The sequence below is a fragment of the Hyphopichia burtonii genome (assembly GCF_001661395.1).
Source record: "Hyphopichia burtonii NRRL Y-1933 unplaced genomic scaffold HYPBUscaffold_1, whole genome shotgun sequence".
In the NCBI taxonomy this organism is placed as follows: domain Eukaryota; kingdom Fungi; phylum Ascomycota; class Pichiomycetes; order Serinales; family Debaryomycetaceae; genus Hyphopichia; species Hyphopichia burtonii.
The window spans coordinates 1,879,900-1,907,203 of record NW_017963728.1 but is presented as its reverse complement, the minus strand read 5'-3'; the positions used below and the strand labels follow the sequence as shown (position 1 = coordinate 1,907,203).

The 27,304-nt window shown below is 34.5% G+C and overlaps 17 protein-coding genes across 17 annotated transcripts; 8 read left to right on the top strand and 9 right to left on the bottom strand.

Annotated features, from left to right (window-relative positions):
* Positions 1-174: 174 nt before the first annotated feature.
* Positions 175-3,035, top strand: RFC1 (replication factor C subunit 1). The gene is made up of 2 exons (XM_020219507.1): positions 175-261; positions 314-3,035. Exons 1-2 carry the CDS (start codon positions 220-222, stop codon positions 2,984-2,986), a joined length of 2,715 nt encoding a protein of 904 aa, XP_020079229.1. The 5' UTR covers positions 175-219; the 3' UTR covers positions 2,987-3,035.
* Positions 3,036-3,151: 116 nt separating this feature from the next.
* HYPBUDRAFT_179315 (uncharacterized protein) lies at positions 3,152-3,827 on the top strand. The gene has a single exon (XM_020222888.1). The coding sequence runs from the start codon at positions 3,316-3,318 to the stop codon at positions 3,712-3,714; it is 399 nt and encodes a 132-aa protein (XP_020079228.1). The 5' UTR covers positions 3,152-3,315; the 3' UTR covers positions 3,715-3,827.
* A 113-nt stretch (positions 3,828-3,940) lies between these two features.
* Positions 3,941-5,221, top strand: MKK2 (mitogen-activated protein kinase kinase; the record flags this gene model as incomplete). Its single annotated transcript, XM_020219968.1, has 1 exon — positions 3,941-5,221. The coding sequence occupies one exon, from the start codon at positions 3,941-3,943 to the stop codon at positions 5,219-5,221; it is 1,281 nt and encodes a 426-aa protein (XP_020079227.1).
* A 273-nt stretch (positions 5,222-5,494) lies between these two features.
* On the top strand, positions 5,495-5,827 carry HYPBUDRAFT_4061 (uncharacterized protein; the record flags this gene model as incomplete). Its single annotated transcript, XM_020223398.1, has 1 exon — positions 5,495-5,827. The coding sequence occupies one exon, from the start codon at positions 5,495-5,497 to the stop codon at positions 5,825-5,827; it is 333 nt and encodes a 110-aa protein (XP_020079226.1).
* Positions 5,828-5,858: 31 nt separating this feature from the next.
* Positions 5,859-7,210, bottom strand: HYPBUDRAFT_179281 (uncharacterized protein). The gene has a single exon (XM_020222887.1). The coding sequence runs from the start codon at positions 7,063-7,065 to the stop codon at positions 5,890-5,892; it is 1,176 nt and encodes a 391-aa protein (XP_020079225.1). The 5' UTR covers positions 7,066-7,210; the 3' UTR covers positions 5,859-5,889.
* A 144-nt stretch (positions 7,211-7,354) lies between these two features.
* On the bottom strand, positions 7,355-7,696 carry HYPBUDRAFT_103809 (uncharacterized protein; the record flags this gene model as incomplete). The annotated part of the gene is made up of 1 exon (XM_020218297.1): positions 7,355-7,696. One exon carries the CDS (start codon positions 7,694-7,696, stop codon positions 7,355-7,357), a length of 342 nt encoding a protein of 113 aa, XP_020079224.1.
* Positions 7,697-8,169: 473 nt separating this feature from the next.
* Positions 8,170-9,672, top strand: HYPBUDRAFT_103852 (uncharacterized protein; the record flags this gene model as incomplete). The annotated part of the gene is made up of 1 exon (XM_020218303.1): positions 8,170-9,672. One exon carries the CDS (start codon positions 8,170-8,172, stop codon positions 9,670-9,672), a length of 1,503 nt encoding a protein of 500 aa, XP_020079223.1.
* Positions 9,673-9,729: 57 nt separating this feature from the next.
* Positions 9,730-10,404, bottom strand: HYPBUDRAFT_103799 (uncharacterized protein; the record flags this gene model as incomplete). Its single annotated transcript, XM_020218296.1, has 1 exon — positions 9,730-10,404. One exon carries the CDS (start codon positions 10,402-10,404, stop codon positions 9,730-9,732), a length of 675 nt encoding a protein of 224 aa, XP_020079222.1.
* Positions 10,405-10,787: 383 nt separating this feature from the next.
* Positions 10,788-13,982, bottom strand: HYPBUDRAFT_101123 (DNA-dependent ATPase; the record flags this gene model as incomplete). The annotated part of the gene is made up of 1 exon (XM_020218098.1): positions 10,788-13,982. The coding sequence occupies one exon, from the start codon at positions 13,980-13,982 to the stop codon at positions 10,788-10,790; it is 3,195 nt and encodes a 1,064-aa protein (XP_020079221.1).
* A 192-nt stretch (positions 13,983-14,174) lies between these two features.
* HYPBUDRAFT_179275 (uncharacterized protein) lies at positions 14,175-15,517 on the bottom strand. The gene has a single exon (XM_020222886.1). The coding sequence runs from the start codon at positions 15,166-15,168 to the stop codon at positions 14,455-14,457; it is 714 nt and encodes a 237-aa protein (XP_020079220.1). The 5' UTR covers positions 15,169-15,517; the 3' UTR covers positions 14,175-14,454.
* Positions 15,466-16,635, bottom strand: HYPBUDRAFT_151598 (uncharacterized protein). Its single transcript, XM_020220578.1, has one exon. The coding sequence runs from the start codon at positions 16,267-16,269 to the stop codon at positions 15,868-15,870; it is 402 nt and encodes a 133-aa protein (XP_020079219.1). The 5' UTR covers positions 16,270-16,635; the 3' UTR covers positions 15,466-15,867.
* HYPBUDRAFT_179273 (uncharacterized protein) lies at positions 16,395-17,350 on the bottom strand. Its single transcript, XM_020222885.1, has one exon. The coding sequence runs from the start codon at positions 17,226-17,228 to the stop codon at positions 16,521-16,523; it is 708 nt and encodes a 235-aa protein (XP_020079218.1). The 5' UTR covers positions 17,229-17,350; the 3' UTR covers positions 16,395-16,520.
* Positions 17,351-19,960: 2,610 nt separating this feature from the next.
* Positions 19,961-20,439, top strand: HYPBUDRAFT_151596 (uncharacterized protein). The gene has a single exon (XM_020220577.1). The coding sequence runs from the start codon at positions 19,979-19,981 to the stop codon at positions 20,240-20,242; it is 264 nt and encodes an 87-aa protein (XP_020079217.1). The 5' UTR covers positions 19,961-19,978; the 3' UTR covers positions 20,243-20,439.
* A 999-nt stretch (positions 20,440-21,438) lies between these two features.
* On the bottom strand, positions 21,439-22,632 carry HYPBUDRAFT_102269 (uncharacterized protein; the record flags this gene model as incomplete). The annotated part of the gene is made up of 1 exon (XM_020218184.1): positions 21,439-22,632. The coding sequence occupies one exon, from the start codon at positions 22,630-22,632 to the stop codon at positions 21,439-21,441; it is 1,194 nt and encodes a 397-aa protein (XP_020079216.1).
* Positions 22,633-22,812: 180 nt separating this feature from the next.
* On the top strand, positions 22,813-24,212 carry ATS1 (Ats1p). Its single transcript, XM_020222884.1, has one exon. It carries the CDS (start codon positions 22,936-22,938, stop codon positions 23,983-23,985), a length of 1,050 nt encoding a protein of 349 aa, XP_020079215.1. The 5' UTR covers positions 22,813-22,935; the 3' UTR covers positions 23,986-24,212.
* Positions 24,213-24,439: 227 nt separating this feature from the next.
* HYPBUDRAFT_101762 (uncharacterized protein) lies at positions 24,440-25,060 on the top strand (the record flags this gene model as incomplete). Its single annotated transcript, XM_020218142.1, has 1 exon — positions 24,440-25,060. The coding sequence occupies one exon, from the start codon at positions 24,440-24,442 to the stop codon at positions 25,058-25,060; it is 621 nt and encodes a 206-aa protein (XP_020079214.1).
* Positions 25,061-26,160: 1,100 nt separating this feature from the next.
* Positions 26,161-26,457, bottom strand: HYPBUDRAFT_103907 (uncharacterized protein; the record flags this gene model as incomplete). The annotated part of the gene is made up of 1 exon (XM_020218312.1): positions 26,161-26,457. One exon carries the CDS (start codon positions 26,455-26,457, stop codon positions 26,161-26,163), a length of 297 nt encoding a protein of 98 aa, XP_020079213.1.
* Positions 26,458-27,304: the final 847 nt, after the last annotated feature.

Genomic DNA, 27,304 nt, shown 5'->3' with positions numbered 1-27,304 from the left:
GGTCACTTAATACTACTAAGAGAATTCCAATTATTATTATGTAGATATGTATCAGCAGCATGTATCACCAGGGTCTCTGTACTTTACTGTGTTAGCCTATTCTCTGTTGGAACGGTAGCTCAAAATCAACTGAAAAAAAAAAAAAAAAAAGCAAACGCGTCACTCTTTTAATTAACTCGTCCTTTACTAGTACTCCAAGTTAAGTTCGACTCATTGACTATGGATATAACGAAGTTCTTCCTGGAAAAAGGCGACTCGGGGGTATGTTTGTTTCTTGCTGGAAGCATCAAAGTGTGTACTAACAATTTAACAGTCTAAACGGAAGAAGACCGCATCTACCAAAACTAAAAAGGATGAAGGTCCGGTTTTGAAAAAGCCAAAGACAACCACCAAAACTGAAGCAAGTAAGTACTTTGGCTCTGGTGAAAAGTCTTCTTCAAAAAAATCGGAATCTTCTCCAAGTAGACCTTCAAGAAATAAAGCAAAACCCAATTATGTCAATTTAGATTCTGATGAAGACATGGATGACGACCAGGATGACTATAAACCTGGGAAGGAAGAAGAAGAAGAGGACGATGATGACGGAGACGTGAAAGAAGAAGACGATGACAAAGACGATTTGCAAGAAGTTGAGCCACCCAAGCCATCTCCAAAGAAACGTGCTTCTGCTCCAAAGAAAACCACCGCCAAAACAGAATCTAAATCAACCCTGAATAATAAGTCAGACAGCGGAGAAACTGCTGAAGAAATATTGGCGAAGATTCCAGATGCCAAATTACCAGAGCCAGTGGAAGGAACTTTCAATTACCATGCGGCAATGGCCAGTAAAAGTAAAATTCAACAAACTGGTGAAACTGTTGAATTGAACGAAGCAAAGCCATTTTGTTTATCTGGCTTAACCATTGTCTTCACTGGTATTTTACCAAGACTTGACCGTGAAGCCTCAGAGAATTTAGCTAAAAGATATGGCGCAAAAGTGACCAAATCAATTTCTGGTAAAACTAGTTTAGTAGTACTTGGAGAAGAAGCGGGTCCATCTAAAGTTAAGAAAATCAAAGATTTGAAGATCAAAGCAATTGATGAAGATGGTTTTATTCAATTGATCAATAGTATGCCAGCTGAAGGAGGTGATGGGGCATTGGCCAATGCAGCTAAAGAAAGAAGAGAATCTGAAGAGCGTAAAATTCAAGAAGAAGCTCAAGCCTTAGCCAAAGAAGAAGAGCGTCAAGAAAAGGAGAAATTAAAAAAACAACGTGAAAACAAGTTGAAAAACTCCCAATCGGGTTCCAGACCACCACCAGAAGAAGCAAGAGTAATTCCAAATAGTGAAAAGCTTTGGACGGTTAAATACCATCCGACAAACACTAACCAATTATGCGGTAATAAAGGACAAGTACAAAAATTAAGAACCTGGCTATCCAACTGGTTTATTAATCAGAAAAAAGGATTTAAAGAGACTGGTAAAGATGGATCTGGATCAAGAGCATGTTTAATCAGTGGACCCCCAGGAATTGGTAAGACCACATCAGCACATATAATTGCCAAAGAGTTAGGTTTTGATGTATTAGAGAAAAATGCATCTGATGTTCGATCCAAATCGTTATTAAATAGTAATTTAAAATCGGTTTTAAATAATACATCAGTTGTTGGATTTTTCAAGCATCAAAATGATAAAGAGCATAATGAAAATGAACGGAAATTTTGCTTAATTATGGATGAGGTTGATGGTATGTCAAGTGGTGATCATGGAGGAGCAGGAGCATTATCAGCATTTTGTCGTATAACTAATATGCCATTAATATTAATTTGTAATGATAAATCATTACCAAAGATGAGAACCTTTGATAGGGTTACTTATGATTTACCATTTAGAAGGCCACTGGAACAAGAGGTTAAATCTAGATTAATGACAATAGCCATGAGAGAAGGAATTAAATTAGATCCCATTGTTATTGGACAGTTAGTTGCCGCTACTCATAACGATATTAGACAAATGATAAATTTATTATCGACGGTTTCAAAGACACAGAAAAAGATTGGACCAGAACAAAGTAAAGATATAGCTAAAAGTTGGCAAAAACATACTATATTAAAACCTTTTGATATTACTGGGAGATTATTAAATGGACAGATATATAATGCTAATTCGAATCATACATTAAATGATAAGATAAATTTATATTTTAATGATATTGATTTTACACCATTAATGATTCAAGAAAATTATCTTTACACCAGACCGAGTGGAGCAGAATCTAGTAAAGATCATTTGGCAAGGGTAGCACAAGCTGCCGATGATATATCAATATCGGACGGAGTTAATAGTTTAATTAGATCTAGTGAACAACAATGGAGTTTATTACCCTTCCATGCAATCATGTCCTCGGTTAAGCCATCACTGGAAGTTGCAGGAAGTATAAGTCAACGAATTAACTTTGCTGGATGGTTAGGACAAAATTCGAAAGCATTAAAATATCAAAGGTTATTACAAGAAATTCAATATCATTCAAGATTACGTACATCTACTGATAAAACCGAATTACGATTAGATTATATCCCATTATTACTTTCCAGATTAACTGAACCAATTTTACAAGATGGAGAATCAGGAATTGAGTCAGTAATCGAAATGATGGATTACTATTACTTAACCAAAGAAGACTGGGAATCGATCATCGATTTGGGTATTGGTAATTCAAAAGGAGATGCCATTTTGAAAAAAATCCCAACAAAAGTTAAAACGTCCTTCACAAGAAAGTACAATTCAACCAATCATCCAGTTGCTATTTATAGAACCGGGAACTCCTTGGGACTGGGTAAAAATACTAAAAAGGATAAAGTTGACTTTGATGATGTAATTGAAGATGATACAAATCTCCCCGATGAAATTGAAGAAGTTGAAGATGAGGGTAAAATCGATGCTAAAAAAGATAAATTAATCAAGCAAATCAAATCAAAACCAACTAAAAAGCCGAAAAAGAAATAATCTCTACATATATCCATTTAAGTAAACGAATATAGCTTACTTCGCAGATACTTTGTACAGTATGCAAGGAGTTCTTTGCAAAGCCAATTTTTTGCTTACTTTTTTTGACCTTTTGGCTATTGTTGTAGTTATTATTGTAGTGCTTGTTTTCGTTTATCGAAGTAACCAGGTCTCCGATACGTATATACACGAGTCAGCACGTTGTAAGAGGGTGACAATGCAACCTTAAGCCATACTTGATGAGATTAGCAAGATTATTGGCTTGACTATTTTTTTTGTTTGTTTTTTCACGTCAGACATAATAGCTGCCACAGACGGCTGATTATCAGATGATTAAAAGCCCGTACTTGCCCATCACAAGCCCATACGTTTACGAATTGCAAATCAGTTTCAATGCCATTCCGAAAGCCATCCTCGTTCACTGGCAACGATCTCGACATTCCTGCTCGGGAAGCTTTTGCCATCACCACCGCCTGTTTCAGTGTGTCCCGTCACCATGGTATTGTTTCAACCCTGATACTCTTGGTCTGACCGCGGTAAACCCTAACCCTATTGTACCATGTAGTCTAGTGTATGGTTTAGTGTATTCAGTAGATAGTTTGTGCTCTAACGATTTACTTACAGTTTGTGAAAGGATCAAAAAACCCGTAACAAAATCATCCCGTTGTTTTTCTGCTACTCCTTTTTTCCCCTGCCATTTTTTAGAAATCACTTCTTTTCTTCTTTAAGTGAGTGTTACCCCGTCGTCCACAGTGATCGGTTTAGTTTTATACCCGGGTATCATAGGATCCAATTGTTTAATAGAGAAAGAAAGAAAAGCCCGTTCAAATCCGCCAAATTTTGAAAAAAAAAAATTATCCCAATTAGCCGCCCATAGGATGATCAATTAAAAGATTACAATAACAGAAATAATTAATATAATAATATAAGTAATATAATAAGATAATCGATAGAATGTCTAGTCCACTTTTCAATATACCCCAGAATAAGAATTCTAACTATAATAAGTTTCCTAATTTATCGATTCCATCACCAATTTCCATTAATAATAATAATCTTAATCTTAATAATAATAATAGTAATAATGTTCATATACCCAATTACCAACCCCCTCTACCCAATAAGAATGTCAGTGGGGGTCCCAGAAGAAAACCGCCACCAATTGATTTTCTGAGAATTGATGGATCCCATTCATTTACTCCAAGTACCAATTCACCCCAACCTTCTATGAATGATGTATATACTACTAATACGCCAATTTTAAATTTTTCTAATGACTCTAATGATAAAAGCTTGCACGAAAAAGACATTGATGAATTAAATCCCGATGATTGGAATCTTCTTGCTAATACAAATCAAATTATCGAATTAAATAAGTTGGGTGAAGGTAATGGTGGTTCAGTATCAAAATGTAAATTAAGTCATGGTTCTAAGATATTTGCTTTGAAATTGATTAACGCTGATCCCAATCCTGATATCCAAAAACAAATTATTAGAGAATTACAATATAATCGTTCTTGTACTTCTTCAAATATAGTTAAATATTATGGTACTTTTATGGTGGAAAAACAATCAATGATTGGTATTGCAATGGAATTTATGGCCGGTAAATCTTTAGATGCCATCTACAAAAAGGCAATCCAATTAGATCCAACTAATCGTATAAATGAAAAAGTCTTGGGTAAAATTGCTGAATCGGTTTTAAATGGATTAAACTATTTACATCAACAAAGAATTATTCATCGTGATATTAAACCTTCGAATATCTTATTAGACACAAAGGGTAATGTTAAATTATGTGATTTCGGTGTTAGTCGGGAAGTTGTTAATTCTTTAGCAACTACGTTTGTTGGTACCCAATATTATATGGCCCCCGAAAGAATTATGGGTAAACCTTATACTATAACCTGTGACGTTTGGTCTTTGGGCTTGACTCTTTTGGAAGTGGCCAGTGCTAAATTCCCGTTTGAAATGGATGGTGGTAATGATATGTTTGGTGCCATTGAATTATTATCTTTAATTTTGGAATACGAACCAAAATTAGAAGATATACCCGACGAAGGCATTCACTGGTCGGATTCTTTTAAAAATTTCATCCAATATTGTTTGAAGAAAAATAGTGATGAAAGACCAAGTCCAAGACAAATGTTACAACATCCTTGGTGCATCGGTCAAAGAGATGTAAAAGTCCGTATGGATAAGTTTGTCAAGAGATTGTGGGGGGATCTTGAATAATTGCATTTAGACTTACTTTTTTTTTTTTCTTTTTTGCTTTTCTTTATCTGCCTACATAGTTAACAAACCTTGAGTAGACTGTATTAGTTGGTGTAGTTGGCCCCGGTGTAGTTGGTGTAGTTGGCGTAGATGGCCTCGGTGTGGTTGGGTGGGTCGATCACGTGACATTCTCAACCATCCAATCAAATAATTTTGAAACCTTCTTAGTGAGCGAAAAAAGGACTTGAAAAACATCAACTCTTAATTACTCTTTTGATAAAACACCATATTAAAATGCCAGTACCATTTGAAGGGTTGTTGCCCTATGCGATAATGACCGGTTTCTTTGGCTTAGCCGGTCATGGGGTTGGATTTATTAGATACTGGGATAATGGATGGAAAAATGATAGATTTGACTTGGACAGATTTGATGAAAAAATGATGCATCGTGATTTCTTATTAACCGGAACTAAAAGAGGACAAACTAGTGATCCAATAGCACCAGAGCATTTCAAGACCGCTGAATACACTACCCAAAGATACTGGACCCCATACAGAGACCAATTCTTTGTCCTTAGAGAAAGATTATATAGAGGTTATGTTACAGGAGAATGGGATTTTAGTTAAACAAAAAAAAAAAGATTATTTATTCAAATATATATTAGTAAGTTACGAAACGAAGATGTAAGTTATTTAAAATCTTTATAAGTCCATTTTTCGGTAATTTTTTTACCGTATTTTCTCTTTCTTGAAACTGGAACTCTAGATTCAATTTTACCAGATTTTTGTAAATTGAACATTTGATCATAAAGGAGATTACCTTCAGTTTTAACGTTTCTCAAGTTATCGGTTAATTCATCTGATAATTTAACTTCTAAAGGTTTTTCAATTAAATTATGTTTAAATAATTTCTTAGTTTTTTTCAATTTTGGAACTGGTTTTTTTGAATCAACTTCTTTGTTATAATCTTCTAATTTATTCAAATCGGCTAATTGATGTTTTAAATCGGCTAATTTGGATTCCAAGTCTAATCTTTGCTTATTTCTTTTCTGTTTATTTCTTTGGGATTTAGTTTTAATTTTAATTTGATTTGGTTGATTAACTGAAAGTTTATAATTTTCCTCTTTGCCATCTTCTTCGGCTTCAGATTCATTGGAGTCAGTTGAATCTTCCATTATTTCATTTTCATTTGAATTTTCAATGATTTCTTGAATTTTGGCTTGATATTCTTGAATTTTCAATTCTTTCAAGTATTTTTCATTTTCTAAATTAAATTCTTTATTAATTAATGATTTCCATGATTCAATAGTTGGGTTATACGATTTACCTGATTCAATAACTGGGTCTTGTGGTATATCTAATTCAATTGATTTATAACTTAAAGTTTTTGGTGCATGAGTTGGTTTTGTTCTTTCATGGATTGCTGATTTTTTCAAAATTTTAGGAGTTGAATCTTCAGTTTTTTCTTGTGCCCAGGGATCTTTGGATGCTGCTTTGATTATCCCGTCTTTATCAACTCTTGCCTTTAATGCACTTTCATTTTGAAGTCTTCCCGACAATTTCATCAATTTATGAACTTTATTCTTATTAACTCCTTGAATCTTATTATTTTTCCCGTTTTCAAGAGCAGGTATCTTGGATTTATTGGTTAAGATCTCATTACTTTTCAATTTCTTTGCTTGTTTGTTTAAATTCAAATCTCCTTCATCATCTATTATGAAATCATTGGAATCATCTCCCAATAATATTTGACGTTCTCTTGATTCTTCCAACCCTTGTTGAATGTCGTCGATATTAACGTTTTTTCTCCAGGCTTTCTTCCCCTTCCTAGAGTTCTGTGACTGCTGCGGTCTATTTACCTCCATGATAGTATATTATAAGTGTATATAGAAACGTATATAGAAACGTATATAGAAACGTATGTACATAGAGATGAGCTATAAAAAATTCTCATCTCATCTACTGATAAGTTTTGGCTTTTTGGTGCACGGGCGTAAAATGGTGCACGGATGTAAAAATGGTGCACGGGCGTGTCGTGGAGTTCTCGCACGGAGATAATCTCCTTTATAGCCGAGGCGACTCGGGAAGGGGCCGAACGGAAATTGCTGCGGAAATAAGCCGGCCCCCCAACATCAACAACGGAACGGAACCCATTTAAGACTCTATAATATCAATAACTGCTTTGAGCAACATAGTGTAATACTCCAAGGTCAAGTCGCCGTTGATGTTAACGTAGCTCGGACACTGGTACTTCTTCGTTAACATGTGGCCGAGGTTCTTGGTGATGTCAAACAATTGGTGGTTGTCGGTGTTCTGTAGAACCGTCGAATAAACCTGGTGGGTCAATGGATTCAGAATGGTGTAGATGTAACAATTGACCAAAGCATTTGAAATCTGATTGATATAAACCGTAATTGGCGACTTCTCCTGGCTAGGCCTATTGATAACTACCTGGTACTCACAATCAAGTACCTCAATACACTTATCGATGATCATATTAATAGCTCCAATAACTCCAATAAGTCCCACGATTCACCCTCAGATATTAGTCAGATCGGTGTTACCTAATGTATACTTTGCCCCCGATGGAGTTACTTTCGTATTGAGACCGTTGTTTGTATAAATATAAATCAGTTTATTTTAAACATTTTCCACTCAGTTTTTTTTTTTTTTTTTTTTGGTTTGTGGGTGAATCCGGTACTGCCGTGAACCGAATAATTATTTCCGAATCCGATACGCAGTTCCCTTTAAATATGATAAAGTATAAAGATGCAAATTTAGAACAAGTTAATAATTTAGAGGAGTCGAGCATTAGATTACATAGAAATATGGATTCGGGTAAGTTTATAGGAGACATTAACAACCAGATCTTCAATCATGCGGAGGGGATAGAGGTGGATGATTTCCCGTTAGTGATTCATACCCCGGTGGATCAATTGGTGGAGTCCAAATGTCAGGAGTTGGGGTTAATGATTAATGAGGAGGTTATCCAGTGTGGTCATAAGGAAGCCGGGGATGAGATTGTGAAATATTTGAATGAGTTGAAGAAAGAATACCAATTGGATTATAGTAATTTTATTAGTCATCCAGGCAATTTATTTATAAAGCCCTTGAATCGGGGTAGTGATGAGGAGCAAATTCGAGAATACTTCAATAATCATTGTAAGTATAAATCTTTGAAAGAAATCAATATATTTGATTCTTCTAATAGTGAAGATGAATTTGCAATTTTGAAATTTAGTAATCATCTTGATGTTGATTACTTATTGGATCATTTAAATTGTTCAATTAATCCGTTTCATACTAACTCATCGATTTACTTGAATCGATATCTTAGTAAAAAAGAACGTAAATTAAATGATCAACAACAAAACCAGCCACTGCCTCCATTAAGTAGTGATTATAAGTATAATTCAATCATTCTTGAAGATTTGGATGATTTTTTCCCCAATTCACTAACCCTAAATACTTTTAATGAATTCATTAATAAATTTGAAATTTTTAATCCAATTGAATCGATTTATATTCCAATTCAATCAATAAATGATCAAGGATTGATTTCTCCACCCAAATTTGCCTTTATCTCTTTTATTAATCATTATAAAATGGACGAAAATATCTTGAAAATCCTTTATTTTCTTACCAACTTGAATTTTGAAGAGTTTATGCATTTTGAACCAGATCAAATTTATAGTATTGAAGAAGATTTAAACTTATCCGAAGAAGAACCCGTACATCCAGAAGGATTGAAGATTGCAATTAGTCAACATAAGCATAATCACTACCTTTATCAAATAATTAGCAAAAATCAATTATTTCTTTATAATATTAATAATCAAGTGTCAATTGGGTATCTCAATGTACCAATTCATAAATCAATCATTGCAAAATTTTCAAAATCATCAAATTTACAAGAAACAAATGTTTATGTAAATAATTTTGCAATCATTTTCCAAAATAACGATGATTTGTGGAATAAATTTTGGATCCAATTTGGTTCAAATATAAAATCAGCTAAAATAATTAAATTAAATCATAATTATTCAAAAACCGATGATCAAATTAGAAAAATTGGTTTTGTATTTTATTCTTCTTTTAAAATGGCCCTAAGGGCCATTTTATTAACTAATAATAAAACTCTAATCAACCCTTCAAATAATCAAATTATCAATATTCAAACTTCATTTGCAATTCAAAAAACAACTAATAATCGCCCAAAATTTCAAAAAAATTTATCATTACCAGTGTATCAAGATTCAAATTACTTTTTCCATTCAAACTTTAATAATGACCCAGCAATGATTCCGCGTCATTCTCATACTGGGGTCCCCGATGAAACTTTTGTCGCTGCCCCTCCCCATCCTCCTCCTCCTCCTCCTCATTTGGCTTACTATAATCCTTTATTAATGTTTAATTACTCTTTTGTTCCTGATGATTTCTACTATTATCCTTTTCAATACGAAAATCTGTAAATACTATACTTTATATTCAAACAATGTATATTTTCATTACTAAAGTCATTATTCTATTTACAAATTTGGTGGATCATCTCTAGATCTTGGTGATAGATTAGCACTTTCAAATTTAACCTCACTATCAAATTTAACCTCATCCTCAACTTCTTTCGTAGATGTATTGATTTCAAAATCTTCATCAACTTGTTCAACGTTTTGTACTTCTTCAATATAATACTTTAACATACTTTCAATTCCATTTTTCAATGTTACTGACAGTGAGTCGCATGATCTACATGCCCCTTTCAATCTTAAATATACCGTTCCATCATCTTCTCGAAAATTAACAAATTCAATATCTCCTCCATCATCTTGAATTGCCGGTCTGATTCTAGTGAAGATTAACTCTTTAATCATCGATATAACTTCATCGTCTTCCTCACTGATTTCCATATCATTACTTAATTCATGTCCTTCACTTATTATTGGGGTTCCATTAGTTAAATATTCAGTTAAAATTGAAAATATCTCCGGCTTTAATAATGACCAGTTCAAATCTTGACTAGATTTTTCAATGGTAATGAAATTACTTCCAAACATAACCGACCTGATCCCATCAACACTAAATAATTTCAATGCTAATGGACTACAGGCTGCCTCTCTCCCACTTAAGAATTCTCGAGTCTCATTCTCTGCTAAAATATTCATCGATGGTAAAAATTTTAATGCATGTTCATTGGGGGTTTCCATAGTTTGAATGAATAAACTTCTTAAAAAATTGGTGCTTAGCCCATGGTTGAGGCTTCTTAATCTTGGATTGAAACTTCTTAGCGCAAACATCTGGAATATATCGTATATATTAATCTATAAATCTAGTCCTGCTATTAACGGGTATACCAAGAAGAAAAAATTTCAGTCTAGTGATGATCTCTTAAGTACTTCTGTCTATTAGTCAGTTTATATTCAAGGCAAATTAAAAAAAAAAAAAAAAGTGAATCGTTCACGACCCCGGATTGGCTACACCCGGAATTCATTGAAAAAAAGAAAATCTCTTCGACATTCGGGAAATCCCGGAACTCAGCAGCCAATCCCTTATCTTTTCCATCTTTGATGCAAGATGACTCCCCGATGACTCAATTACCAAAGAGAATCTTTTCAAACATGGAGGCAGCTTTCTCTTCGAACTTGCTTTCACTGACGTCGCTCCCACTAATACTTTGATCCAACTCTAGTTTGTTTTCTGCTAATTGTAGCATATTTTCCTCGATGGTATTTTTCGTAATTAATTTATTCACTTTAACTTCTTGGGTTTGACCAACTCTATGAGCTCTATCTTCGGCTTGTTTGTCATCATGGGGGTTATAAGACTGATCGTACATGATGACATTATTTGCAGCCACTAAATTGATACCGAAACCACCGGCCTTGGTACTTAATAAAAACACTGGGATTGTCTTATCGTCATAAAAAGTATCGATTAAATCTTGTCTGGTATCAACAGTGGTTTGTCCATCTAGCCTTAAGAATTTGATTTGATGAATGCTGAAGATTTTCTCCAAAATATCAAGCATTTGAGTAAATAATGAGAATACCAATACTTTTTCTTTTTTTTCAATGGCTTGATTGATGATTTCAATAAACTTACTAATTTTCCCACTGTTTAGGAATTCAGAATCTTTTAAAATATACTTTCCTAAAGTTTTAGGGAACTTTTCACACAAGTTATTTAATTCATAATCTGACATAACACTCATATCTTCTAAAATGTACTGTTGATTTGCCTCGACGTATTCAGGTTCTTCCATGATTAACTTGGACATTTTAGCCAATTTTGCATCAGTATAAATTAGTCTAAATAATAATGGATGCATTGATGCTTTTCTTAAAGACATCATGACATTTGAAGAGGTTGGAATAGCAACTTTACGTGCTTCTTCTGCTTCTTTCCCTACTAATTGTTTTCTTCTCTCTCTTTCAATTCTTGTAGCTTTACCTTGATTCAAATATTTATCGTAAATCTCCTGTTGGGATTTAGTTAGTTCACAGTAAACCACTTCATGAGTTTTGGCTGGTAAATGTTTCAAAACTTGAACCTTCTTACGTCTTAAAACGAAAGGCGTCATCATGGTTTTGGCTTTTGAAATGGCTTGGATAGATAATAATGGGTTATATTCTGAATCAATAGATACCTTTTGTTTGAATAAACCTTGTAAATCTTCTCTTTTATCATTGAATAAATCCGGTAACATGAATGCTAATAATGATACTAATTCTTTTAAGTTATTTTGTAATGGAGTACCAGTTAATAACAATCTAAAATTAGCTTTTAATCTCATTAACTTCGTATATCTCTCAGAATTAGAATTTTTCAACATATGACCTTCATCATAAACAATCATATCAAAATTTTGATTTCTCAAAAATTTAAAATCAGGAGCTGAACCAGTGGCTAAATTATAAGTAGTTACCATCACATCAAATTCGGCATCTTGTAAATCATATCTAAGTTCTTCTCTTTCCTTTTGAGATCCATAATATGCTTGAACTGCGAATTCTGGACAAAATTTTTGAAATTCTCTTAACCAATTTTCCAAAGTCGATGATGGAACCACAACTAAGTGAGGTCCCTTAGTTTCCAATGACTTTAAATGAGCCATGAAGGATATAACTTGACAAGTTTTTCCTAAACCCATTTCATCTGCTAAAATACACGATAATTTATTTTGATATAATAAATTAAGCCAATTAACACCAACTAATTGATAATTTTTTAAATCAACAGATGGATCAAGTAATGCTGGTTTAGTAATGTATTTTAATCCCTTTTTATTACTTATCACTTCAAGATCAGTCATCTCTAATTCACCTTCACCAGTAACAGTCACTCCCCATTTAGACATTTGTTCTTTAATAAGATCACCATATTCAGAACACTTTTTAACTAACGAATCAACAGCTTTATAACCTTTAAGACTGAATTCTGTATTTTCAACAATTTTCAACCCTAAGGCCTTACGTAAAGTTTTTCTTTTCTTTGTATTAGATTCCGCTTCAGGGGTTTCTTCAGTTTCGAAATTATTCTCTGAAATCTCATAAATCGTATTAAAAGGTCTGTGAGATATTAAAGCATCAGCAATTTTTGGCGCTATATTACTAATTTCAACTATATCTTGAGTTGAAGCATTATTTAAGAATTCTAAAATTTGGGAATCAATTGAAGTAATTCCGGTGTTGTAAACTTCTTCATCTTCTTCAGACATACTATCGTCCTCAGCGTCATCGTCTTCTAAGTCATCATCGCTAATAACATGAACTTTTTCCGCTTTTGCCTTTCTTTTATTCTGTTTAATTTTCTCTTCGATTCTATCGAGATCGTCATCTGCAACAATATCATTATCAGAATCTTCAGATTTCATCTTTTTGAAATTAGTCTTATTATTATCGTAGTTAAATTTAGGTAATTCAGGATCTTTGAACTTGAATTTTTCACTTAAATTTTTCGATATCTCAGGATCTGGAGTAGCCGAAGTTGAATCATTACCACGAACCAATCTTCTTCTTTTAGGTTGAGATTCTTCAGTTTTTTCATCTTGTTTCTTAAAGACTTGATCAATCGATAATTGTTGTTTAGGTTTATGTTTATACTTTTCCAAAATAGACATTTTAGGTTTACCTAAATTAACTCTGGTTGATTTATCATTTAATGAAGATAATCTCATTGGTTTACGAGGAGATGCAGAATCGGCCTTCAATCTGGCTTTCCCTCTTGATTTTATTGGAGAGGAGTCTTCATCATCTTCATCTTGGCTTGGTTTTTCCGCTTGCCTTTCATTTAAAGCATTATTTTTACGATTTTCTTCTTCTTCTCGTTGTAATTCTTGATGTCGAGCTAAATCTTCCATTTGTTTGGCTAATCTTTCTTTATTCAATTCTTCTTGTCTTTTCTTTTCCTTCAACAAGTTTTCTTCCTTTTCCTTCTCAATCTTTGATACAATCGCTGATTTATCATAATTATCGCTCAACCATTGACTTATATCTCTTAGGTTACCTTTTCCTTTGATAAAACCTTTGAAAATATCGCTTTCGTTCAAATAATAAAACTTTTTCCTGATCATGGGGAAGTTTTGGTGATTTCTGATTGAGTTTCTCTTTTTCTCCAACTCCTCTTCTTTGGAAGACGGTGTCAAAGGTTTTGTTGTCATACTTGGAGGTATAAAATTGGAACTACTTGGAGATGATTTGATATTAATAGGCAGAGAGCTGGGAACTTGCACGTACGATCCGTTGGACTTCTTGGGGGTTTCTCTGGCTGAATCTTCTTGACTCATAATCACACTACGAAAGTGAAAAAGGATCAATATAAAAAGAAGAAGCTTACATTGAATACAAAATGTATATAGTAGCACTTTTTTTTTTTTTTTTCACTTCTTCGCATCACAAAGGGAAACCCGTACCATTATCGCCCTCGCGTCACATCGAAACTTTACAAGACGCGACTGCAAATATTAAATGTTGCAACCATGGGATTTATAGCTATTAAATCAAGCAATACTTAAAATAATATATAGAGGTATTATCAAGTAATATTATTATTTGCATTTATATCACTTTCTACATAAGCTGAGTCAATGTTGAAGTTTTTATCCAGCTTCTGTTAATTTTCTCGTAATATATGAATCGTCAGCTAACTTAGATGCCTCTCTTACTATTCTCTCCAGTTCACTATGTGTAGACAATTGATACAAAGTGATCCCTTCTTCACGTCTGACGTATTCAAAGATATTAGTAGCTTAATTGCGGCTAAAATGAGTTTAACCACCTAATAATCTTATGTCTTCTATGGTAATTTTGTCTTGTCCTCACATCCTTTCTCCAAGCATTTCTATATTTTCTATCTATTTCCTCGATGGAGAGGACATCACCAACTGTATGATACCACTGCTCCAAAAGCTCGGGCACTGTTGACTGATACATACTGAAATAGCATACTGATGATGGAGCAAGATCTACTCTTGTTTTCTTTATGTAGGTGCTCAGGCTTGTCTTTGAACGTTTTTTACCACCAGGTTGAACAAATGTAAAATTAGAAGGACCACCAGATTGACCACTAGATTCAACATCACCAGGTTGAGACTCATCAACAAAGGTAAAAGTTGGAGGCACAACGGCTAGAGCACCACCAGAATTAGAAGGGCAAGAATTTGCTAATAACTGACCTAATTTTTGATTGATGTCTTCAACTACTTTCTTCACTTCTGGAATTTCTTTATCATGGCTCTCACTCGAGTTTTTGGATTCTAATCTTATATCTCGAGTTTCTACTTTTAATCCTTCTATCTTTTTCCCAAGGTCAGATAACTGTTTGAAGTTACTTAGAATACTACTCTGTGACAGTGCAATAAATTTATATGTCTTTTGGTTGATATCTATTATTCTGGGAATCAATGAATCCACAACATCCAGTGGGGTCTTTTGAGACTCCAAAAAGGTGGTTGTTATATCTACCATATCCATCTTATGCTTAAACCCTTGAAATTCTGGATCGTTGACAATTGGATGTTGACAGAATATGCTTTCCGGTACTAATTCAAGTAGAAACACAAGTCTTGCAAGATCACAATACGAAAATATCTCAATAATTCAAAAAGCCTAGGAGTGTATAAATCACGGGGGGTATTCATTGGTAGATTGGAGTCTAATTCTTCAAAATTTTCCTCTTCTGCTTCTAAAAAGGTTAATATTTTTTTTTGTAAAGAGTCAGGAGGAACTGTGTGTTCACGAAGGATGAAATCCTCTTCTTTATTTTCGGTATCGAACCCAGCCATTGCTTTAATGAACTGTGAGGACGACCGTTCTAAATAATTTGCCGAAATCGTTCTAGTTGACCATCCACGTTGTCTTTCTATCTGAAGCTCAGGAACATTAGCTCTATCTGCTTTACGGGACCCTTGATGACGCCCTAAATGAGACTTGATTTTAGAAGTCTTACAAATTAGCGACAATGCATCCTCATTCAACTTGATCTCATGAGTGGGACTAATCTGGTTCGTTTGTCTAGACTGCAGAGAATAAAGTAACTTGATGGGATAGTACGAATGAGGATTTGTAAAATCTGGCCTCACTGTTCCTTGTAAGAGCTCGTCATTGAATTCAAGTCTGAACCAATAATTCATTGCAATAGCACCAACTAGACAAACCAATGGATCTTTATGTCTAGCGCAAGATATTTGAGAGTATTTTTGAGAAGACGACAGAAGACGATTGTGCCTTTGACTCGGTCAACCTAAACTTTAACACATCTGGCTGGTTTAACTTGCCTTTATCATATTTAATGTCCCGGAAGCTTAATACCCTTTTATCCATTCCTCTAATAAGAAGATATTCACCTAATAATATTTCAATTATTGAGTTCATGTTATTATGTAATTCATAAGGATTCGAAGACCGCCGTGTTGACTGCTGGTGAAGCTTTATAAACATTTCCTTCATTTCCTTAGGAATGAAGACTAAAATATCAATAAGATCGGAATAGTCGTTAATATCATCTTTTATAGCAACTTCTTCACCTAGCTCACAAGATTTGATGTGTTGCTCTATTAATTCTGAATTTGGCATAACCTTCAATTGATCGAATTTTTGATCTCCAACTTTCCGGTCAGTAACATCTTTGACTTGATAGCCCAAATCTTTCTAAGGAATATCATTGCATTTCGAATTTTTTTCATGCTTCCCACTCTTATGAACTGGCCTGTGTCTCTCCCATGTACCGTTCTTCGAGAAGAGATATATTTAAGCAATAGGTCACCGTGTACTTCAATAGTATCATAGCCACCTTCGGTTAAGAATAAAAGATACTGGGCAATAGCCTACAAGTGTGATCTAAGACTGGCTATTTTCAAAGTATCCAAAAGATTTTTGTTATAAGGATGTTTACACATTTTTGAAAATTGGTAAAATAAAGTATGTGAAATTTTTAAACCCCAAACATAAATTGGTATAATATTGAAAGGTTCCTGTCTTTTCAATAAGAGCCCATATTTTAAAAGGCATTTAGAAGCTTTCTTATTCATCCTAGGGCTCTTTATTCCATTTAGCTGTGACTTGATGTACTTCTGTAAATTTAGTGGTAACTCATTCATTTTTTTGTTGAATTCCTTCATATATTCTGAATAATCAAGGCAGCCCCATTCGTCTTGTAATTGTTCTTCAGAGTCTACTGAAGCTTCTGAGGTTTCTGAAACTTCCTCTAGATTAGCCTGTTCCGAAATGTTATTCTTTGGCAAGTTTGCCGTTTCTTCGAGATTAATCGAATCTGCCAAAGATCTCAGTGATGAACCCTGGAATATGATCTCATCGTCGACATCTGCTGTCAGATTGTAAAACATCCCAGGCCGATTTTCGAAATAAGACAATCCTTCAAGTCTTTTTGGCTTCGACCGTTCCTTGTTTCTCTCCTGGTTGTGGCCTCTTTCAACCCGAAGTAAATTCTGAGTGCTTGACATAGTATCATCCGGTGATTCACTTTGGTTTTGATTCTTGCTATCTTTGTTGAAATTAAAAAAATTACTGACCATCTTCCTAAAATCTTGTTCTTGTAGAACTCTAATTGGTAAATGTGTATTACTTCATTCTTGATAGAAGGAGCATCAACCACATTATAATCCTCTAGATCAAGTTTGAAACAATCCCTGGACAATCACATTTTTCGGAAGCTCCCGTTGAGGTTTGCGTTGGTTTGCATTGGTTTTCGTTGGTTTGAGTTTGTATGTAGAGCCGCAATAGTGAATGTAACATAGCCTGAAGATCCAATATACTGGTCTTATAACAATAACAAAATAATGTAAATTATCAAGCAATATAATATATATTTATAAGATTTTGAGAGAGAGAAATTACTTTTCATACAATAAGGTAGCCACGTGACTTGACTGTCAAAGTTCATTTTGGAGTATATGTTGTTTCAAATGAAAAGTCCCTTTAATATCAAGTTAAACCTACAAAAAAAAGTGATAAGAGTACCTTTATTGAATAAATTTTCAAAATCAAGCATGCTACGAAAAATAAATATAATATATTGAAATATGTATTTTTAATACCTGTAATATTTGATACTTTCGTATTTAAGAAAATATGTTGAAACAAAGTTTATATAATGCAGAATAGAAGATAAAACTGGCTTGTTCTTTCCAAGATCTGAAATATTGGACTTTCAAACCAATATTTATTGCTAGGAAAAACAGGATTAAGGGAGTAAATCACAAACTAAAGATTTAGCTATGACAGTAAAGGTGGCTATCATTTGATCGTGCCTGTAATTTAAGGACTATAGAGCTATAGTGTCAAAGAGATAGAGTAAGTTTTTGCAATAAGAAATAAATTGTAAACGTAAAATACAAACTGTACTAGAGGCAATGTAAACTGCATTTAACTAGAAAGCTATCGATTGTATCAACACACCCGTACATATTTTATTTTTTGCAGCCGAAGCAGAGTACTTTTTTTATTTCAGTTGCAATTATAAACTTACCACAAACCTTTAAATTTCCAATTTCAACTAGATAATCCTCAGAGTCAGAGCTCATCAATTCAAGACATGAATTCAAAGTACTATGCTAAGATCTTGAAAAGTCATTGTGACGAGCTCATTGAGTATGACTACAACATTCCACCCGAGAAATTGATGGAGATCTTCCCTTCTGATAACATTGTTTATGTCAACTACATTCCTCCTGAAGATATGATAGAAAGGTATCGAAGCCGATGGTATGAAAACAATCAGTCAGATATTAGATTGGTGTATGTCAGCTCTATCCCAATCGCCGGATATACTCCCTCTGAACGAATTGATTATGTTGATAGAATCACGGCCGAATTATTGAACGAGAAGTATCTCTGTGAGCAGTTGGTATACATCAACAGTATCACACCTGAATTGTTGGAAATAATGACTCCCGAGGAAAGGTACGATATAAAAGGTGATTTGGTGCTGGAGATAAATCGTTCAGGTCGGATTGATTTACAACTTCTTGCTAATGCTGCATTCCCATTTTTTATTATTCAATTGGAGCTTGATTTCAAAAGCATTGGAATAAATACAGTTCTGAGTGTCCATGGCTCTAGTTCCAACAGCAGGTTATCTAACTTCGTGTTTTCTTTTGAAACTGAATTAAGTGATCAAAATTTGAACAAATTAGAATCTTTCCAGCGGTATTTTAGAGAAGCCGTTTTGAATCTAGATGAAAGGAGCTGTCGAAAAGAGTGGGGGAAGATTCGCCTAGCACTTTTGTTAGAGTCTTCCTGGTCTCTACCGCAAAATGAAGCCGGGAGTCTTAAGCTTTTCGAAAAATTCATTGGCGATCCATCCACCGATTTTCTTTTTGTTGCAGGTCATCCTATCGAAGTATATGCACATCACAGGACTAGTGACAGCCAGTTTAGTGGCAGCATTCGACTGTCGGACTTCAGCGGTATACCAGACTTGCTTTATTACAAGAATGACGTCCCTTTATTAGCTGTTGGACTCCAGGGCCCTGGTTTTAGTGATTTGATCAAAGATGGAATTTATGAACCAAGCGACGCTTTTAAGTCAATAATAAGGCAAATAGGCAGGTACTTCATTGCTTGTAATACTACTCGTGCGATAGTAACTAATTTCCACCACTCCCTTTTTATAGAAATTGGTGAACTATCAAAAGAGCTTATGGCTGAAACTGAAGTAGTGATCCCGCTTCGCTACAGATTATTCACTTTGAGCAGCGTGGGTATAACGGTGCAAGCAGCATTCTTATCTTGGCTCTTCTTTGAATCTACCGAAGAGGAAAATCTTCATGCAGAAAGACAAAAGGAAACTGTCAGTACCTTTTTGAAGGTTGTAAGAAAGGATATTGACAATAAGTCAAATAGTGCTGGAATAGGGAAATCACTTGCTAGAGAAAGCAATGCTAACCGTAATATTGACACCCAAAAGAGCCATTCTCATGTTGAAGGTGAATGTGAATCATGGACTGGGTTTGAAATATTACAAGGACAAGGACACCGGAGACATGTCTATAAGTTCCAGTTTGACTTACTTTGCAAGTTTTTCCCATTTTTCAATGAAGTCCTCACAGGCTTGAAACAAGACGATCTGGTGGTAATGAAGCTTTTCATTCCGGATGTTGTTGCTAGACTCGATGGTTGGCCGAATCCAACCATGAAGGAGATCAACATTTGCATTCAAGATTTCCTCAAAGAAGCATCCTGTTACGAACTGATTGCAAAACACAATGCAAGTGCGGATGAGAAGATCCATACTCCTACTCTTTATTACTATGGAGAATTCCATATGAATGTCAAAGACCTGGACCCTATCGAGGGATTTTACTTATTAATATCGTACATCAAGGAAGATGAAACTAATATCACCAAGTCAATGGTTGAAAATGGATGCAGACAACTCGAATTGATGGGGGATATTGGAATTCAGCATCACGATATTGCAAAGAGAAACTGCAAAGTTGCCAATGGCAATATTGTATTCTTGGACTTCTCTCATGCTAAGAACCAGGAGCCCAAGTACAATAACTCTGACGATATTCATGATCTTTAATACATTTATGAGTACAACAGACTCGAAGAAAGCGATGATGATAATTATTCCACAGTTGCATCAGCTCCATTCTCAGAGGTGCAATTCCCAAGCACCGATTGAACAGAGCCTACGAAACCTGATACAAAATAATTTATATTTGGTTTAATAATATATGAATGTTTATCTTTGGAATATATGTAGTATCTTCAAATGTTATTAAGGGGCTAATAAAAAACGAAAAAACTCAAATTTTGCTTAAGCTGCACAAGTTTAAGAAAACTAGTTTGTTGAATAAATTTTCAAAATAAGCCTGAGGTATTTCTAATTGCCGTAGATTGGATAGTAAGCTTCCAAGGATCATATAAAAAGTTAAGCTAATCTTTGGCAGGTAGTGCCAATATAGTAAAAGATTGGTATAAATAGAATGATTACTTCACTAATATCGATCAAAAAATTATCTTTGTAGGTTCATCTTATGCCAGATATATGATGTGATCTCAACTAGTCGATAAATCATCCTTCGCCCATTCAGTTTCAATTTTAGTGATAAGGATGATCAAAAAACTAGATTCATTAGCTAATTGTAACAGCTGCAGGTTTACCATACATTTCGCAAATGTGAGTTTCAGAACCTCTTTTACCTCTGCTTTTTAAAATTGAACTTGTTCATTATACATTGGCTTTTATCTTACTCTTCTAATCAAATTACCAATATAGATAGAGCTTAATCCCTCTAGATAATGCTAATGATTTTTATTTTTCGTCAAGCTGTTCATTTAGTAATACAATAGTATTAATTATTACAATAAGCAAGCATTAAATTAGTAGTAATTAAGTATTGCTCCCACTTGACTATTCATTTAATGTCATTTTTGTTATTTTCTTGGAAAATTTGTAACTTTCAAACAAAACTCCATAATTTCACTAATTTTATTCAGTATTGGATCCTCACCATTCCAAAACTTTTACAAATATCAACAAATTTCAAATTTCTATAATCTTTACTGCCTCGTCAACTTGTCAACTTCTTAATTTTCCTTTTTATTACACTAATTTCTCTTTATTCATACATGAAGAAGTTTATATTCTTTTTTGGATGCAAAAAAACTCAAAATACTGCATAGTACGACACCTCATATCACTTCCTCTATTAAGATTTGTTTCATTTAACATTACATACATTTGACATTACAAAGATTTAACCTATAAGAGTACTATAAGTGTTTTGGGATGATTCCTAGCTTGAGATATAGTTCCCCCAAGTAGTGAGGGTCGTTGAAGTGCTGTAAATCTGCCACGGGACTAGGGCCCTGGGGAGATGATCTTACTGCAAAACGGATAACTGGATTGCCAAACTCGTCGGTAGCTGATTGGTCAATACCAGTTGGAGAATGGACCGTACGTCTGTTATCCCAGCAAACAACGGTCTTAGATTCCCAGCTGGCTCTCAACTGCAAGTCGTGGGCTGATTCGATGTGATTATATAAGAATTCCATTAAGAAAGTGGATTCTTCTTCCTTTAACTCAACAATTTGTCTGGAAAATTCTCTATTCAAAAAGATGTATTTTTCCTTTGTAACTGGATGTTCAACAATCAAAGGGTGGATATTGGAGACCGGGTCTCTTCTGCTAAAACCACCTTGTTGTCTTTGCAAATGAGCCTGGTCTTCGGATGTATGTAAAACATGCAAACCTTGTAATCGTTTCTGAAACTCTGGGGATAATCTCTTATAAGCTTCAACGGTGTCGGCAAATAAGGTGTCACCACCACTTTCAGGACCTTGTAAGACGCTAAAGAAACAATAAGAAGGGGGCATTTTCTCATAACTAACATCGGTATGCCACTGGGTATTAGTTAATCTTGTTTTAAAAGCACTTTCTAACTCGTCTTTGGAGGTTCCTCTGAAGGTGACATGCAAATCAGGTACATTTTCTGGAGCCCCAGACGTAGGGTGGATGTGTAAAGGACCAAAGTATCTTGACCAATCAGCAAAATATTTAGGTCCATTTTGCAACAAGTTTTGGTTTCTGAAAATTACTACACCTCTTCTGGCCAATAATAAACTTAAGTCGTTTTTGGCATTTTCATCCAACTCCGATAACTGAATGCCTTCAATTTCAGTTCCAAATTTGGGAGTAACGTTCTTCATAGTGTATTCGCCGTTTCCGGCATGTTCCAATAAACTAGAATACCCATCATCTCCGTAAACTCCCTTATCATCTAATGACTGAAATTTTAACGGAGGATACTTAACATCTGGATTCCATGTTGGCAAAAACTCGGGGTACTTGGCCTTTTCGCTGTTTTCCCTACTAACCGTAAGATTTCCTTGAGCCGTGTAAGCAGTATGGTTCTTATTGAATTGAGAAGGATCGTATCTGGAAGCTACCGCTGCAATTGGTGCCATGGTTGGTGAATTACCAGGTTTCCAAATCTCAAGTATCCAAGCATCCCCATCTTATATAAAGATGGAATCTCTCTCAAGTCCGACCCGGTCAATCAGCTAACTGTAATAGCCACAGTTAGTGATTGCAAAAAAGTACAATATTGCACCATCATTGGTGTACTCACCAAAAAAAATAGAAAAAAACGTACTGGATCGAAGATAAACACGCTGAAGCCACTGTTTTCTACTACAAAAAAGCAGTTGATTGTTTCACTATTTGATGGAAAGTGATAGCACCAGGATTCGGGTCGGATCGGTAGCAAAATGGGATACAAAGTATTGTCTTGTGGGTCTAATGGCAATTACCAATTAGGCATATCAGACGATGAGGACTACAATACCCTTCAAGCCGCCCAATTCCATATAGATGATAAGGTGGTTAGTGATATGCCGGACAAACCAATCAAGATCGTGTGTGGAGGAAATCACACGTTTGTTTTGTTTGAGTCAGGATCACTCTACAGTTGTGGACAGAACACCTATGGCCAATGTGCATTGGCCAGCAGGCAACATATAGTTGGATTCCATCAGGTGCAAGGTTCTTGGAAAGACGTTAGTGCAGGATGGGAGTTTTCAGTCTTGGTTAACAAACACGATGAGTTATTTGTCTGTGGATTGGGATTGAAACACGAATTGGGATTGGGTAGCATCACCAGAACAGAAATGAAAAAGCTAGATATCAAATTCCCTTCTCCAATTAACAAAATTCGTTCTTGTGTGAATCACACTATTTTGATCTTGCAAAATGGGGAATTGCACGGTTGGGGGAATTGCAGGAAAGGTCAATTGGGTACTTTGGTTGCAAAAGCTAATGGTAAGTTACCCAGCACCTTGACCTCCCCTACTAAGCTAAATTTTGGGGTTGAGCAAATTCTTGATTTTGACATTGGTAGAGACGTTACCTATATTTACTCGGGAACTCACGTTTATATATTTGGTAAGACAAAAGAATTGTTTACGGTAGAGAAGCCAATTGGTTCCTTAAAATCTATGTGGTCTTCAGTTCACTATACTTGTGATTCCAAAATCAACTCGTATGGTAATAATAGCCATGGTCAGTTAATTCCATCCACAAGTCCATGTCCAAGGAGTTTCGAAATTGGTAGTGAACATGGCCTTTTACATGCAAATAACAAAGTCTATGCTTGGGGTTGGGGCGAACATGGCAATTGCGGTGTTCACTCAAAACCAGTCTCATCCAAACTAGAGGATCAAGTCACTTTCAACTACCTAAACGAAATCTATTCGGGTTCTAATGTTATATTACTAGGTTGTGGTTGTGCAACTAGTTGGATTATAGTATCTACAGTCTAAATGTCACGAAGTATCTTTCCCATATTCATCTATTGCACCAGATGAAAAGACATCAACTGCTCAAAGATGGAAAATATGTTCGACGTGGTTTCTATAGGACAAGTGTATCGATGATAAATCAATAGTTCCAATCACGTCTGATCCAAATCATACGATTCAAACCATTAACACAAATCAAAACTGATAAACCATCTTCTTGTTTATCCATTCAAGTATACTTCATCTTTACAATCCTTTGTAAACACAACGTATACCAATAATGAAGTAGTTGCTTTCCAGAGTAATCTCGAAATTTCCATCTCATCTTTTAAAGTAAAGGAAGAAAAAAAAAAAAAAAAATCAGCAAAATATTAAGGTGCGGGTAATCCATTATGATTTTAGAAAGATTCAAAAAATTGTGACTGGAACATAATAAGGATAAACCCTAGAGTAATCACTGATTGAATGCAAGAAGATGTTTGGAGCAGTGTGTTCGGGAAGACCAATTCAATTAGCAAACCAGGTGGAAACCACCAAGTACGTTATTGCCATACCAAATTCATCCAATGTTAATTATGTAACTGTTTTCTTATTGCCCCAAACTGAATTTACTGATTCGAATTTTACGGCATTGGTATATTTCCAATTACCAAATTCAACTGAATTTAAACTCTTAGGAGGATTAAATCCATTGAAACCCTCGGCAATTTATAAGATTAATAATAATGATAATAGTAAACAAAATGCGACCCAATTGGATGATATTGATATGAATGATTCTGCAAATGCTGCTTCAACGATAAATATCGGAATTTCAATTGAACCAACACCACAGGCGGAAGCTTTATTGGCGGAAGCAAAAAGCAATGTTTCGGCACTCACTCCTGTGCCAGTAAAATCAACTTCTGGTAATACTAAAAATCCTCAAGATACTGCATTCTTAGCTAATCAAATTGTTACCCATGCTTATAACTATTTGAGTGGGTTTGTTGATGCAACCGGGAAAGTTCCAATGAAAGCATTTGATACTTGGTGGGAAAAGTTTAAGAATAGGTTGGTTAGTAATCCAAATTTTTTGGATGAATTAAAGAATTAATGATTCGATTTCATGATTATGCTTTTTGTTTTTTGTTTCTTTTTTTTTAATCAGTCCAATTATATGGAGGTTTTTCCATGGATAATTCATTTTGTACTTTTCCTTGCATTCTAGAATTCATTACATGACTTATATCGAGAAACTGTGTCGAATCTGCATCCCAGCACGTTTGTCACAATTTATGTTCGTCATTACTTATCTGACCGGTGGGCCGAAAATACGATCATCACCTAATATTAAATATCAAACGGGCCATTGTCCAATGCTCGCTTAGGTTATCTATTGAAATCTAATTAAGGTATTTTTTTTTTGATTCACTTCTTCCTATAAAATAAAACTTTGTTTAATAGACACTTTCCTACGTATCTCGCATAATTGTATCACGCTAATTTTATTCAAACAGCCTCCTGTTCATTTGTGAAAATGATAAAATTCACAATTAATCGATAAGCCTTATCAGGATGATGAATAATAAACCAATCCTGTGCAAACTCAAGCAACTTCAAAACTTTTATGATTTCAACCACTTACGAAGCAGCGTAAGCTATCCACTTTCCACGGATAAATTTGGTGGGGTGTTGAGCCTTTTTTCGGTCTAATAAAATAGTTTGAAAGAGAATGGGCGATATCAAGCATATATCGAAATAATTTTGCAATTCGCAGTCGGGAGTTCCTTATGCTGCGTTTTTTTTTTTTTTGTTTTTCTTCTGTTTTTTTTTGCGATAATTCTCTACACTGTTGATAACGAAAATCAAATTATCCATTTATTGTTATAAAGAATGGGAAAGAAAAGAATAAACCTATTAATCCATGGTAACCGAAAGAGTGTCGAAGTAAAATAAAACGGGGTATTTTGAATCTTGTAGCGTAAGATAAAGTATTCCCTAATTCAAATTGTGAATTAAAAAAAAAAAAAAAAAAAGGAAAAACCTTAGAAGCATAAAACTATAGAAAAATATAACTATGGAGAAAGAAATACTGGTAAATTGACTCACCAGTGAGAAAGAGCCAGAAAAGAGAAAGAGAATGTGAAATTTGGTGATATACGAAAGCTTAATTTAGAAAGAAAGGAAATCCCTAAAATAGAAACGTAGAAGACACTAATGTCTTAAGAAAGGATGGATGACGGAGTCCATTAAATTGTCAACAGCATCATGGCCATCGTAGATATCATCGATTAAATCCTCAAAAGTGTGGGTACTTGTTGGAGTAGGAACATTTTGATAAACTTTACGTAATAAAGACTTAGCGTTATAAGTAGGAGTAGCTTTAGCATAAGCTATATTTGAACTAACATCCCTAGCAAAAGAAACTGCTTCTTGAGGATTATGGAAATTATCTAAATAAGCACCCAAATGATGGAAAATGTCTGGTTTTTCGGTACTTGGAACTTTCATTTCAGTTTTAGTAGCTTCATTTTCAGTTGTAGTTTCAGTTTCATGTCTTTTGAAAAATAAAGTTGAGTTAAGAGTAGGTAAGGGAGGTGGTAAAGTAATTGTTGGTAAGGTAAGAGTTGGTAAAGTTACAGTAGTTTTATCTATACCTTTAAAAAATCTTTTCTTTAAGAGAGTGGTAGCATTTGATGATGGTTCTGGTACTGGTATTGGTTCTTCGGTAGGTACGATTGGTCCTATAGAAATGTAGAAAGAATCCGTTTCTTGTATTTCAATTGAAAGTGAAGGTGCAATTACGGGTTTTGGTTCTTCCGATGGGAACGGTTTAAACCAAATCGGATTTGCAGACACAATTGATAATATCAAGAAGATACTTAAATGAATCACTTGCATTGTATTTGACGTTCAAATAACCAATTTACAATGAACTATAGGATATTCACACCCATTTATATATGTGCATTTTGGGAAAGCCTTCAAAGTTTTTCCATTGGAATAAGCAAATGGCTAAAATTTCACCTGGTAGCCTCTTAAAGAATAAGTAAAGGTTAAGGTACCCCAGGACCAGGCTTCAAGGAGGTTGCAGGATAGATACAAAAAAACGAATTAGAAACAAAAAAGAAAAAAAAAAATAAAAGAGAAAAGCAAGAAACAAGAGGAACAAACACAATTCCTGAGTGAAAAGTAAATAGAGCCGACTTATCAGAGGTAAATATTTTGCCAAAGGTACGAAAGTGAATTGTTTTTTCCTTTGTCTATCAAATTGATTGCATTATGCACTGAACGTCCATTAAATTTTTGCAAATCTAGGTCTAATTCCGCTTAATAGACTTTTTTTTTGCATTATTCT